The following is a 14738-nucleotide window of genomic DNA, read 5'->3' on the forward strand; positions in this document are numbered from 1 at the left end:
TCATTCACACTTACACTTAAATTGTCCAGATTAGGATTCACACAGGAAAATAATTTCAAATTATTATCATGGTGGTACAGAGATCCAGTCATGGTACACAGGATGTATCCAGCTACTTCGGATATATGTTGGCGCTGTCACAGAGAAAAGGGTTTTGTATAGTCATGTGTGGTGGGAGTGTGAAAGGGACCGCCCTTTCTGGGACAAAGTTTTCAGTATTTACAATGATGTATATCATGCCTCTTTAACCCCGTCCCCTTTAGTGGCTCTTCTATCCATCCTCCCAGGACCAGTCCAGTCTCGCAAGAAGAATGTTCTCAGATTCTTCCTATCCGCTGCTCGTCATGTCGTCTCTCTGTACTGGAAAACGGACACCATTCCCTCTATCACTAGATGGATAGACATCCTTAATGAGACGATGCTCATGGAGGAATTTCAGGCAAAGATAGATGATACCTGGGAAAAAATCAAAATGCTATGGTCCCTTTGGCTTCACCGCTTCTCGTCGGACCTCCTCCTCAACAGAATTTCTGTATGAGGACTAGGCAACATGGACATTATAAGTCCTACGATGCTGGTTCTCTCCCCCCCCCCCCCCCCGCTGGGTTCTCCCATACCCTGCTATATCCCTCTCCCCACATCCTCCCATTTGATTGTATGTTATAAGTTCCGGACGGTGTCCGGAGAGAGATGACACTGCACGGAGAGATGCTTTCCTATGAAAAACTGTTTTAAGATCTTATGTATATCTGATGTTATGCTATCTTGCGCTATGGGAGAAAGGTGCGGATTGCCTTCCCCATCCCAACCCCCTTTCCCTTTTCTTTATTCTGTCCCCCCCCACCAGATTACTGGTCTTCTTATATTGTTGTTTTCTTGAAAAAAAAATCTATAAAAACGATATTCAACCTTAAATGGTGGTGGTGCAACCTTCCCATTTGCCCTATCCTGCTCATGAGATGTTCTGTACTTATTTTTGACACACTACAAGTACAGCAATAGACCTAACCTCATATTTGCCATTTGCTGTACTACTTTGTGGTAATTGATGCTTACAAACTGTTCAGCATTTTAAGTTGTATGTTATAATACTTGGATTCCAATAGCGGCTTCATGATGCCTCAGATGCGTGACGTATCTGTGGCAGAAATTCTGTTTTTATACATTATATAAGAAAGTAACACTTGCCTTCATTATTGTTTTATTTATAGACACTTCAGTATCTGCAACAGAATGCTAAAGACAGAGCTGAGCTGACTACCAGTAGTGCAGCTTCTAGCACTGTTCCTATCCCTCCCAGCACATCCAAGATCTCCATGCAGGAGTTAGAGGAACTACGGAGGCAACTAGGGAATGTAACTGCTTCAACCACAGGTGGCCCACAGGTGAAATATTGTATTTCATATGATTTTGTAGTATTGTTGAATGCCACAAATGTTGTCCAATTTAAATGGTGGTGTTTAACTTTTTGTCTTTGCTCCTTTTGTCTGTTCATCAGCCAGTGGAAGTTCTACGGAAACATCTTAGAGACAAGCTGAACAAGAAGAATGTGGGGCAGCCAATCCCTGTGTTCCCATCTTGGGTTTACGAGAGGCCAGCACTGATAGGAGACTTTCCTTCTCTCTCCAATATAAGTACAGATGTCACGGTGCCAATAGGTATGTTTGTATGTGTTACGTAATTGCACTTTTGCTTCTCTTGTGAGTTTTTTCCTGTATCTTCTATTTCATAATTGGAGAATGCAGTTCAGCAGACATTACTCGTGAAGTTCTATTGAAACCAATGTGGAATATCCTGCTAACCAATATGGAAACTCTTGATAGAAGGTGAAAGAGGTAGAGTCCAATATGTCTTAGTCCACCAAACAGTATTTTGTGTGATGTGTTCTATTCTGGGTTCACAACCTGTTGCCAGTGATTGTGATTGTTTTTGAAGTGTGGAAGATGAGAAATCATCATCTCTTATGCCGACATAGCCCACAAACTCACTTCTTGTTTGTTAAAGAATAGTTACCGTAATCCTTGGCTCTCTTTCAATGCATAGGGACACTTCCCCTCCCCACTCAAGAGGCAGTTATCGTAGAAGACCTGCTTTACATCCTGATTGGAGTTGATGGGAGATATATTACTGCACAACCACTGGTGGGACGTCAGACACGCTCTTTTTTAGTAGATCCAAACCTGGACATGTCTGTAAGGGAATTGGTGAACAGAATTCTGCCAGCAGCTGCCAGCTATTCCACTGTGACCAGGTACTAAATCATTCTCGTACAAGCCAATGCAAAAAATAGTGGGGATTTGTAGGATTTGTGCTTAGAAATGATAAAATGAAAAGGTTAGAATGCATGCCTAGTAGTACATTAAGGTATGTTAATACTTATAAATCAGGTTAAAAATATCCATATTGAGTTTGCTGTCGAGATTGAACTTCAGGCAAATGTTAGACATAAATTAATGCAGCTCTGTAATCTTTTTATTGTGCCAATAAATCATTTTTAAGTGCAGGTGGTGTAGCAGTAGCAGCCTCTTCCAGTCTACTGTGCAGTTTGTACAGCTAAGCTATCAGATTTGCTGCGAGGCACACGGTGATAGGAGGAGAGAGCAAAGTGGTGAAGAGAAAAGCTAATGTGTGCTTGCTTTTTCATTCACTGTCCAGGGTGGCAGTGAAGAAGTAATCTGTAAGTGAAAGGGAAACGGACAGTCCCCTCCTTTGCTAGATGAGCTGCCATATGTATGTTTTCTGTCTATTTAAATGTTTTCCTGGAGCTCAGGTTTAAACATTATGTTGCTGTACAGAAAATATCTTTTTTGCATTTGTCAGCAGCCACAAATACTGTAGCTACTGACTTTTGATAAACAGACACCCATCAGCCCAGGAATCCAGTGCTGTCATCACCTGGGCACCGGTCTTTGGGTCTCTGGCACCATCTTGACTCTGGTAAGCCAGCTGTTTCACAGCCGGCTACCCACTGCGTATGCACGAGGCGTGCTGCGATTTCTGACTGGTCCTGCAGTCTTCTGGGCCCTTTGATGTGTCCCAGGGGGTTGCGGACAGGGAAAGAGGAGGGGTAAACATAGGGGTGGGTACCTGTCAGGAATATATACCCACTCCCAAAAAAAAAAAACCTCTTAATAATGGTATAGGAGTGTGGAGGAAGAGGATAAGTGGAACTTGCACTTAAAGTGGTGTTCCACAGAAAAAAAAAATCATGAAAATTCCTAAAAACAAAACAAAAAAAAAACATTTGGAAAAAAAAATTATTTTTTTAACTCACCTCTAAATGCCTGTTGCTAGGGGGTCCCTTATAGTCTGCCTCCTTCAGTGTCTGGGCTGGTGACATCACTTCTCCTCAGCGCAGGAAGGGCTCAGCTCTGCCCCCTCCCTCCTGTCAGTCATCTGGGACACGTGACAGGTCCCAGATGACTGTGCGGCCAATCACGGCATGCGGCGCCGCTCGTGCATTCGCAGTGGGTGCCCGGCTGTGGCTTCCAAGTCTAACTGTGCCCACAGTTAGAATGCCGGCGCCGCCGAGCGGAGGGGGGAATGAGCGGGGCTTCCTTCCCCCACATCGCCGGACCCTGGGACAGGTAAGTGTCCGATTATTAAAAGTCAGCAGCTGCAGTATTTGTAATGCCGCGTACACACGACCAGACTTATGTCCGACAGACTTTCGACGGAGTTCTGACAGAGTTCTGACGGACTTTCCGAATGAGCGGACTTGGCCACACACAATCACACCAAACTCCGACGGATTTGACCGTGATGACGTACGATTGGACTAGAATAAGGAAGTTCATAGCCAGTAGCCAAAAGCTGCCCTAGCATCGCTGTTTGTCCGTCGGACTAGCATACAGACGAGCGGATTTTTCGATAGGAACTGGATCGGCGGAGTTCTGGCGGAAAAATTTGAAGCATGTTCCATTTCTAAATTCTGTCAGACTTTTGTGAATCAAAAGTCAGTTGCAGCCCACACACGATCGAATAGTCTGCCGGAATCATTCCGTCAGACTTTTGATGTTGAAAAGTCCGGTCGTGTGTACGGGGCATAAGGGGAACTCCTCTTTAATGAACGTTATTCACTCAAATTAGCTAATAAATTATTCTGTGGTGAATGAATCATCAATATTTAATGTGCCAACACAAAGGACAACTAATTTTTCAGGTTTTCTTTGTCATAATGGACATATAATTAAATGATTAGATTGAATTGTTCAGAAAGGCTTCTGATCACTATTGGGCCTCTTTGATGTGAGCACTGAGGCTCATACACTGTGAATTGTCCACTTGTTTATGCGGCTGGAGCTGTCAGGTGCTGTGTGCAGGCCGACCATATAAGTCTATGGGGATGCAGCTGTCGTACGCACACTGAGTTCAGAGCCACCCACTGGCACCCGTGCGACTGTCACATTAGGACGAGCGACTGTGTCTGTACAGCCTCTGCCTCCCCATAGATTTGCATAGGGTGCCTGTACACAGCACCTGGCAGCTCCAGCCGCATAAACAAATGGCTAATTTATGGTGCATGGACCCCATCATCCATGCGAATGAGGCCTTGTGGTGGATTTATTGATGTCTGAATTCTACATTTTAGAATTTTATTTTGTCAACTCTGCATGTGCTGTTAGCTATTGCACCACTACTACAGTCCACATCTCTGCTACTTCCCACAGATTCATTGAAGAAAAATCTTCTTTTGAATATGGTCAGGTTAACCATGCTCTAAGTGCTGCAATGCGGACGTTAGTGAAGGAATACATGATACTTATTACTCAGCTGGAGCACTTGCAACGCCAGGGCCTGCTCTCCTTGCAGAAACTATGGTTTTATATCCAACCTACTCTCAGGACAATGGAAGTATTGGCGTCTCTTGGTAAGTTTTTAAAACCGTAAGAACCTCTGTAGCTCTCATTACATAAAGAAATAAGAGCGTGCCTTGTCCTTTGTAAGCACCCTATAGTATGTGTTGGGTTCACATCAGAAAATGCCATTTGGACATAATAAAGCTCTTTCTTGTTTTAACTTTATCTTTGCTTATGGGCATTATGTACATTTTGGGGGAAATGGCAAAGAGTTGAGCAAGCATACATAAAAATGGAGTAGATCCTGCTCTTAATTAACAAAATTGCTCAAGTTCTCTGTTCTGCTGTGACAAATGCGGCACAGAGAACGGAGAGCTGGAGCTGCATAATCTGATCTGTCTGCCCGTCCATACCCCCTGCTCAGTTCAGAGCACGAGGAGGAGGGGGAGGTTAACCAATCCTCAGGCTCTGCTTGTATAATGTAATCACTGCATAGGCAGAGAGAGGGATGTGACCTGTCTGCTGACAGTGAAGATATTTGCCAGCACACCATGGATGGAACGACATAAATAGCGTCCAAACGGGTTATTTATTGCATGATCACCACACAAGGATAGTGCAACGTTTCGGAGCCACGCAGGACCCCTTTGTCAGGCCTGACGAAGGGGTCCTGCGTTGTTCCGAAACGTTGCACTATCCTTGTGTTGTGATCATACAATAAATCACCCGTTTGGATGCTATCTATGTCGTTCCATGGTGTGCTGGCAAATATCTTCACTGTGACTTGAACCAGTATTTAGCTGGTTGTTGCTACAGCACTCAAACTCAAGTGCTCATCCAAGAATGTGTGCAATAGGAATATGAAGTACTGTCTGCTGACAGCTCACATTCCATATGACAAAGTCACACCTGTTGGGAATAAGACATGCTGGAAACAAATCTGCATCTGATGCAGATTTTTATTTATTTCTTTTTTTGCATCATTCTTTGGGTATTTTATTTCCACAGGCCAATAAAAGTTTCATACCAGGAAATTAACCAAGCTTCATAAGTGAACTAAATGTCATGCCTTGCGTGCACCACATTAACTAAGCAGATAGAACTGTCTCGGGTATATCTGTGCCACCTGCATTCGTTTCTATTTCAGAGTGAAATAGAAACTAGCGCTGGTGTGCACCTAATTAACAGAGGGAATGTGGCAGTTTTCCATATTGAAAACTGCTACAGATTTCTGCCCTTTCCTCAAATAGATGTTTAGGAAGAGAAATGTCTAAGCCATGTTTTAATTTGTCAGCCTCAATGATCATATTGAAAATGGACATGTGCAGGATGTTTCAATAGATTTGAATGCATATGGTCAGCCTAGAGTGCTATCTGAATGAAAATAAATGACCAATAACTCTTTACATTTTATCATAAACCAATGTGGCTAAATTAGTTAAATAATAATAAAAAGTGTCAAAGTGAAAATTATATTAAAAAAAAAGTTGGAATATAGAGTATATTTTTCATTTTTAATAAAAGTACAGTAGTCTTATTGTACAGCAATAAAATCTCATTGACAATGAGACAAATGTAATATAAGATTGCATGTTGGTTCTCAACCACCGCCCCCTGCTTCTCAAAATGAGCCTTACTTCAATAGAAAACATGCCTCTGACCAGTCCTTAATTGTATGCATGTTGTTTTTATTAATCACTTTTATTTTTTCTTTCAATTTTACCGCCACTTCTGCTTGCAGCCACCTAGGCAATTGATGTCACATTCTTGGCCCTGTAGACTCCTAGAATATCATCGTCACCTATTTCAGGAGTCTTTGGGCATCCTCAGCTTGTGATATGATGTGATTATAGGAGGAGTTCCCTGTTGTTAAGTTGCCATAACAGGGCGGGAACTTCTGCCAAAGCTGCCATTGTTATGGCAACTTATCAGCAACCAGTGTGCGTACTGCGCAAGCACAGGGCCTGGATGTACATGCTGGGTAGCTAACTGCACAAAATCCAGAAAGGGAACAAACGGTGGCTTCAGGTGTTTATGTTTGAAATGACTGCCACCAGACTTTGCTGTAAATTTGACAAGTAAGGAATTAATTAAAATGTAAAAGAATATCCTAAGTGGTTAGAGTGCTGCTTAACAATACCAAGGATGTTTTTATTGAAAACTATGGTAGTGGACTGTAGCTCCTCTTTAAGAAATAGAAATCACTGTTTTAGATGCTGGGGTCATCTGCTCAACTTGCTGCATATCCTTTGCTGAATAAAAAGTGCACCAGTTGTTTACTTGCTCCCTTTTAGTTTATATCACCTTTATTGTTTGAATGTGTTTGTTTTTCTGTCAGCCACTTCATTGGATAAAGGAGAGTGTCTAGGTGGTGCCACACTCAGTTTGCTGCATGATAGAACCTTTGGCTATACAGGTGATACCCAGGCCCAGGAGCTTTGCCTGTATTTGACTAAGGCAGCCAGCACTCCATACTTTGAAATCTTGGAGAGGTGGATTTATAGAGGAATCATCAATGACCCTTACAGGTAAGAAATGTTTTCATTTTTTTACTTTCAAAAAAATTTTATTGTCATTTTTGAAACAACATCAGTATGAACATAACTGAAAAGATAATAACTCAAACAGTAATCCAGCATAGGGATAAGGTACATGTAAGATAATGAGTAGGTCCAGATGTGAACCGATAATCTCTGTGTCCTGCAACCCGCATTGTGTAGGTGTAGGTGTTTATTTTTTTTATTTTGTATGAGACTGTGATCATGGTCATATTTTATCCTTTAGCATATGTGATTCCCAAAGTAATTGCACGACTTTTATCAACCACCTACAATTTTATTGTGCTATGATCATTAAGCTGCCAAAGAAGAAAGATTTAACAGACTGCTATAAGTGGTGTGATGAATGTTATTATTCCATGATTAGTAAAGTGTCTGAATTAGTGTTACTTGTTTAAGGAAGCTGTTCAATGGCAGACTGGGGTGAGAACATGTAGGGCTTAGCAGAAGTAGGTATAAACGATTCATATGGTCTAAGTTGAGATTGTTAATAAGCAATTCTAAATTAGCACTGTGGGGCATATTTATTAAGTGCTGAATGTGACTTTTACCAAACATTCACATGAACCAGGAAGCTTTATCTGCAGTGAATGTTTGGTCAGTGTCAGATTCACTGCTTTATAAAAATTCCCCAATGTCTATTGTGATCCAAATTTTGCTTATCCAAACACTAGTTATGTTGTATAGGAAGTGTGTTTTAGCTATGAGAGGCAAGAGATACACATGAAAATGTATTAGTTACCTATCTCCCTCCACCCAACTGAAGAGATGGGCTCTGCTTATAGATAATCTGGCAGGGCTAAAGGACCTTTCTACTTTTTTTTTTTCTGTTTTAAAGCAGTAGTAAAGTCAATTTTATGACTTGTACCTACAAGTAAGCCTATAATAAAGCTTACCTGTAGGTATGGTGAATATCTCCTAAATGTGTACCATTTTTGAAGATATTCACGTTTGTAGAGGCTGGTGACGTCACTAGCTCATGCGCACTGCACGCTGAATGGAGAGCATGCCATTTATTGAGAGCGCTGTGCCACAACCAAAGGCGTGAGGTCATTGTGGCTTGGTTATAAAAACGGTCGGAGCCCATGAACCTGCAAGGAAAACGGGGTAAAGATGAAAACAGCGACAGCACCCCACTGGAGGGCTTTGTTTTAAGGTAAGTTTGTTGCAGTTCATACGAGCACATTACGACTTAAACAGCCTGGGGGCCCCATTTTTTTATTTTATTTTTGGACTTTACTAATGCTTTATTATTCATGAATGTTTAGAGACATTTCTGGTTTTGTCTATCAGTCCTATTGTATTCACAATATTTTGCTAATCTTTGTGTTTGACATAGTGAGTTTATGGTAGAGGAGCATGAGCTGCAGAAAGAGAAAATCCAGGAGGATTATAATGACAAGTACTGGGATCAGCGCTATACTATTGTACAACAACAGATCCCGTCTTTCCTGCAGAAGGTGGCAGACAAGATTCTTAGTACAGGTAAGAAGAATGAATACAGGAATGTGGCTAAATCTAAGCATGTTTTTGATGCTTTATTGTGAAAGTGTTGCCTGTTACCACCAGTGATTTGTTGGATTTCACTTTCTAACCCACATTTAACAAATTGCTTTCTGAATCAGCTCTTAGATTGTGATATATTCTCTGTGGATTTTATCATCCAGGAAAATACCTAAATGTGGTGAGAGAGTGTGGCCATGATGTCACGTGCCCAGATGCCAAGGAGATTGTCTACACGCTGAAAGAACGTGCCTATGTGGAGCAGATTGAAAAGGCATATAGCTATGCTAGCAAAGTACTGCTAGACTTCTTAATGGAAGAGAAGGAGCTGGTGGCACATCTCCGGTAGGACAATATATGAAGAATATTCAGACTCAAATCAGTTTTTAGATTTACATCTTGTATTTTATTAGCACTTTATATTGGTATGCTGGACCTTTTGAGCTGTTTTTACCTCTGCCAGTAATTTCTACCTATACTGGCTATACAGGGTTAGTTTCTTTAAGAAAAAAAACCCAGATTCCTCCATTTAATAAACGCAATCGAGAAGGATGAAGAATCACTAGCACTCGGACTATAATTAATCTCAATATGATGATGTTCAAACGGTGAAAATAAAGTTTAACCTATACAAAGAGGAGATAGTTACAAGATGTTTTTTGGACTAATTGCTATATAAAGTCATGTTGCAATATAGTTAAAAGTTCTGTTGAAGTTCAGTCAGAAAAGCTGACCATCCTATAATATACTTCTAATTCATTACATTCTTTTCCTATCAGGTCCATTAAACATTACTTCCTCATGGACCAAGGAGACTTCTTTGTGCACTTCATGGACCTGACCGAGGAGGAGTTAAGGAAAACTGTGGAAGACATAATACCAACTAGGCTGGAGGCTCTATTGGAGTTGGCTTTACGAATGAGTACTGCCAACACTGACCCTTTCAAAGATGACCTAAAGGTACCAAAAGACAACTAATTCAGTGCTTCATATCGGGTTCGGGCAGAAGTTTGGGCTATTGTCACACTACATGACTTTAAAATATTAAAGCCCAACTCCTGCACAAATTTTCTTTTGTAGCAAAGTATTGGAAGTTCTGTTAGTTTTTGCTCTTGATGACCTCATTAGAGATAGCTACACTTCCTTTTTTTTCACCACAATAAGAAACAAGTGCTGGGGACGGATCTGACAGGAAGGCAAAAAAAATACATTCGGGTTATAAACTTTGCTATAACAATGCTCCACTCCATTAAAAAAAAATGTTTTTGTTTTTTGTGTGACCACCATCACCAGCACAAGTAATGAAGGGAACCTGACAGAGGATCTAATACCCCTCCCCTACACACACTATCCAAAAAACATGTTAACTAGAACTGGGCTTTAGGGAACCCATACTGTACTTTTCTCACACTCATGCTGGCCTCTTCTTGCTCCCGTGAGTGAAAGCAGCAATAGAGCAGTGAATATAAGTGGTTAAGTACAGAGTATTGTTTACGTGAACATGTTGCTTTGCTTGAATGAGCAAAGAACAAGTACACTTTAAAGTTGACTATAGGTACACATGCACAGAATTAAATTGTTCCGTGATACAAATTATCTGATATTGTGTAGCAATGTGGCAATGCATGACTCGCATAGTTTGGAGAATTTTGCAAAGCTAAGGCAGGCCATACATGATTCATCTTCTGATTGAACGAAAAAATGAATCTATTCCCCCATCCACACATTCAAGGTGGATGGGTGAATCACTCCAATGGAGCTATTGTATTCTGACAGTGGGGAGAGTTCCATACCATCAGAATACACCAATCAGCACTGATCAAGCAAAAACAGGCTGGTTGTACAAAAGTTGATTGAGAGATCAATCTACCTGCCATAGATGCATCCAAATTCATCCAGTCCCTGCTGAACTGGCTGAATTTCTATTCATCTACAGCAAACTTAAGTATTTACCTCTGTTTGAGAAGAGGTCAGCACCTCACCAATAATACACAACTAAGTGTGTCTATCCAGGGCGTGCCCAGTGACAAAGCCACGGGTCTTACCTTTTTAATATACTTGTTCAAAAGCTCTTGGGTATTGGTAACATAACTTATCATTCCTACTTAATAGTAATAGAAGTGAAGAATGGCATGTGTTTTTCTGTTTTTAGATTGAGCTGATGCCCCATGATCTCATCACCCAGCTTCTTCGTGTCCTTGCAATTGAAACCCGGCAAGAGAAAGCCTTGATTAATGCAGATCCCACTGAGCTGGCACTTAGTGGGCTGGAGGCCTTTTCCTTTGATTACATTGTCAAGTGGCCTCTTTCATTAATAATAAACAGGTAAGATACAACTTTACTACACCAACCGATATTCTATATTCTATATATCCCGCTTGCATTTTTCTATGATGAAAACAAAATAAATGCTTGTAAAGTTTTTCTGTTTTGTATCTTTTTTTATTTTTTATTTCTTTCATCTTCAGAAAGGCTCTGACACGTTACCAGATGCTTTTTCGCCATTTATTCTACTGCAAACACGTGGAGAGGCTGTTGTGCAATGTTTGGATCAGCAACAAGACCGCTAAGCAGTTTTCCCTACATTCTGCTAAATGGTAAGACTATGACTGTAGATTAAAATGTTAAAGTAGAAATAATGTTGGAAATGTACATAGAAAAAAATACCATGAGGTTTATTTACTAAAGGAGTAGAGATTATATTTGCGAAGTAAATAATTTCCCAGATGGCTGAATGTTCACTGAACTGGTTTTAGGTGAAAACTGAATGCTACCCCTCTCAAATACATACATAGTAAGTTGAGGTTGGAGATCTGAAAGTAGTAATTATAACTTATTCTGTTCTATACGCATAAATTGATGATTCTTATTCGTCACTTGTATACTTTCAATAAACTTTGATTGTGATAAAGAAAGAAAAAACGTATTCTGTGTACTGTGTGTTACATGTAATGCTAAAGATTTAATCCTGGTATGAGTATTCTTCAACCATTTAAACTTTCAGTTTAATTTACGTGTACATTTTTTTTGTTTTGTTTTTTTCTTTTGTCTTCTTTTTGCGTATTGAATAAAAATTAGAACCGGACAATATCAACAAAAGAAAAACAGTGTATGACCTGAAAAATTATGTTTTACTTTATCTTGACTAATGGCAAAGTTATTGATAATGTGAATTGAGTCCAAATACTCTTCTACCAAAAAGCTACCTGCTAGCAAATTTTCTTTCACAGTTCTGCTGTCAGACAGTTGGTGTGTGCTGTTGGGTAACAGTTCAAAAAAAGAAGACACTGTACCCTAAAATCATCACATGTGCAAATTTAAGCACCCGAATATAAAATAACGTATTTAGCAGAAATGAATGGTGTACTATTTTGTATACAGCTGTCTTAACCACTCCTGTATCATACTGCTATACAAACCAACTGGCATATTCATAAAGAGAGGGAACAATATTACTGAAAGAGAGGTTATCAATCCTCATCATCCAATGAATCAGATTCATGTCCACTATGTATAAATCTGCTTTTAACTGGCTGGCTTTATTGGCAAGATCATTTACAACATAAAAAAGAACAGGTTTTGCTTTAATCTGTCTTTTCTCAGTGTCGCTCTCTTGTGACCCCTCATATGATTATATAAACAGTCCATTAAATGCACGTCACATTCTCTGTCTCACTTTTCCTTTTATTAACAAATGCAGACAAAGAAAAGATCACTTAATGGCAAGTCCTTTCTTAGTATTTTAAAAACGAAGGTTTCCTTTTTAATATTTTTTATTACCAGGTTTGCAGGGGCATTTACACTCCGCCAGAGGATGTTAAATTTTGTACAGAATATCCAGTATTACATGATGTTTGAAGTGATGGAGCCAACTTGGCATATTCTTGAGAAAAACCTCAAATCAGTAAGTAACAGTAAGGCTCGGATTACACTACAATGCAATTTTGACACGATTTGCGGTGCAAATATGTAGTACGACTTTGATGCGACTTTGGTTTCGTTTTGGATGTGGTTTGCATATGAGGCCAAATCGTATTATAGCTGTGCCTGATTGATGTGAACAGGCACTATTGGAAGCAATGTTATTTTCATTGTCATGCAATTCAGTGAAACCTAAGTTTGCAACTGAAATCGCATCTGTGTGAACCAAGTCTAAAGAGGCATACATTAAACATTTTCTGAAGCCCTTAAAGCACCCATTCGTTTGGGAGTATTGATTATATATTTAACTCGTTAAGGACTTAGGACCTACCTTATGTCCTAAAGTCATTCCCAGCTATACACACACCTAGGCTTGTAGCTGTCAAGACCTAGTGTCAGTTTTTGACAACCAAGATCCCAGTCTGTCTATCATAGTTGTTGGAGTTGTCTTCACATGTCTGCAGCAGTCTCCAATACTGTCATTTTATAGCTAAACGCCAGGCTGACAGGCAAAGCTTCAGCATTTTCTCAGAGTGCTGCAGCTTACCCAATTCTTCCTGCCTACTGTACATTCCTACTGGCCAGTCATGGAGCGCATTATAGAGATGAGCAAACGGTAGTAATGTGTAAGGTGTAGGGGCTAGCAGCATGCTTAGAAACTACCTAGACGTGGCTGAGCTTTGTCTGGAATTTGAGTCTCTTTAAGCTGCAATTTAAATACTGCATACATATGCAGTATGCATACATATTTGTGTGTGTGTGTGTGTGTGTGTGTGTGTGTGTGTGTGTGTGTGTGTATGTATGTATGTATGTATATGTGTATGTGTGTGTATATATATATATATATATATATATATATATATATATATATATATATATATATATATATATATATATAATATATATATATATATATTTTTTGTACTTACATTATGTTATCCCCAATTCCAGCATCGGAGATGTCAAGTCACTGTAGTAGAAAACTAACGCATTTCGGGAGACATGCTCTCTTCCTCAGAAGAGCACATTGCAGCATGGTGCAGTGCAAGTTAAAAAACCTCATGTGCTTTGCACTTTTTATACAGCTCTTCTAAAATAAATTTTTTTTTTTTTTTTTTTTTGATTTAATTTCATTGTTTTTGTTAATACAATGATTTTAACCGTTTCAGCCCCGGAAGATTTTACCCCCTTCCTGACCAGAGCACTTTTTGCGATTCGGCACTGCATCACTTAAACTGACAATTGCGCAGTCCTGCGACGTGGCTCCCAAACAAAACTGACGTCCTTTTTTCCCCACAAATAGATCTGTCTTTTGGTGGTATTTGATCACCCCTGTGGTTTTTATTTGTTGCGCTATAAACAAAAAAAGAGCGACAGTTCTGAAAAAAAAAACGCATTATTTTTTACATTTTCCTGTAATAAATATCCCCCCCCCCCAAAAAAAAAAAAAATATATATATATATATATATATATATATATATATATATATATATAAATTTTTTCCTCAGTTTAGGCCGATACGTATTCTTCTGCATATTTTTAGTAAAAAAAATGCAATAAGCGTTTATCGATTGGTTTACGCAAAAGTTATAGCGTTTACAAAATAGGGGATAGTTTTATGGCATTTTTATTAATAATTTTTTTTTATTAGTAATGACGTCGATCAGTAATTTTTATCGTGACTGCGACATGGTGGGCGCATCGGACATTTTTGATACATTTTTGGGACCATTGTCATTTATACAGCAATCAGTGCTATACAAATGCACTGATTCCTGTGTAAATGACACTGACAGTGAAGGGGTTAACCACTAGGGGCCAGAGTAAGGGTTAAGTGTGTCCTGGGGCATGTTTCTAACTGTGGGGGGGGGCGTGGCTATGTGTGACACATCACTGATCTCTGCTCCCGGTCACAGGGAGCTGTGATCAGTGACACTGTCATTAGGCAGAGCGGGA

The 14738-nt window shown here is 39.8% G+C and overlaps 1 protein-coding gene across 2 annotated transcripts in view; it reads left to right on the top strand.

Moving 5' to 3' along the window:
* Positions 1 to 14738, top strand: part of TUBGCP2 (tubulin gamma complex component 2) — a 70234-nt gene that overhangs the window by 20960 nt on the left and 34536 nt on the right. For both annotated transcript variants that reach the window (XM_077454860.1, XM_077454859.1), the window contains exons 4-14: positions 1212 to 1385; positions 1499 to 1658; positions 2044 to 2251; positions 4671 to 4870; positions 7138 to 7327; positions 8697 to 8842; positions 9025 to 9205; positions 9640 to 9820; positions 11013 to 11185; positions 11329 to 11457; positions 12644 to 12764. In XM_077454860.1, coding sequence (XP_077310986.1) covers positions 1212 to 1385; positions 1499 to 1658; positions 2044 to 2251; positions 4671 to 4870; positions 7138 to 7327; positions 8697 to 8842; positions 9025 to 9205; positions 9640 to 9820; positions 11013 to 11185; positions 11329 to 11457; positions 12644 to 12764 — 1863 coding nt within the window. The remainder of the gene's footprint in view (positions 1 to 1211; positions 1386 to 1498; positions 1659 to 2043; positions 2252 to 4670; positions 4871 to 7137; positions 7328 to 8696; positions 8843 to 9024; positions 9206 to 9639; positions 9821 to 11012; positions 11186 to 11328; positions 11458 to 12643; positions 12765 to 14738) is intronic.

Source organism: Lithobates pipiens, unplaced genomic scaffold (assembly GCF_037356315.1).
Source record: "Lithobates pipiens isolate NorthernLeopardFrog02 unplaced genomic scaffold, aLitPip1_a1.2 Scaffold_25, whole genome shotgun sequence".
Lineage (NCBI taxonomy): Eukaryota > Metazoa > Chordata > Amphibia > Anura > Ranidae > Lithobates > Lithobates pipiens.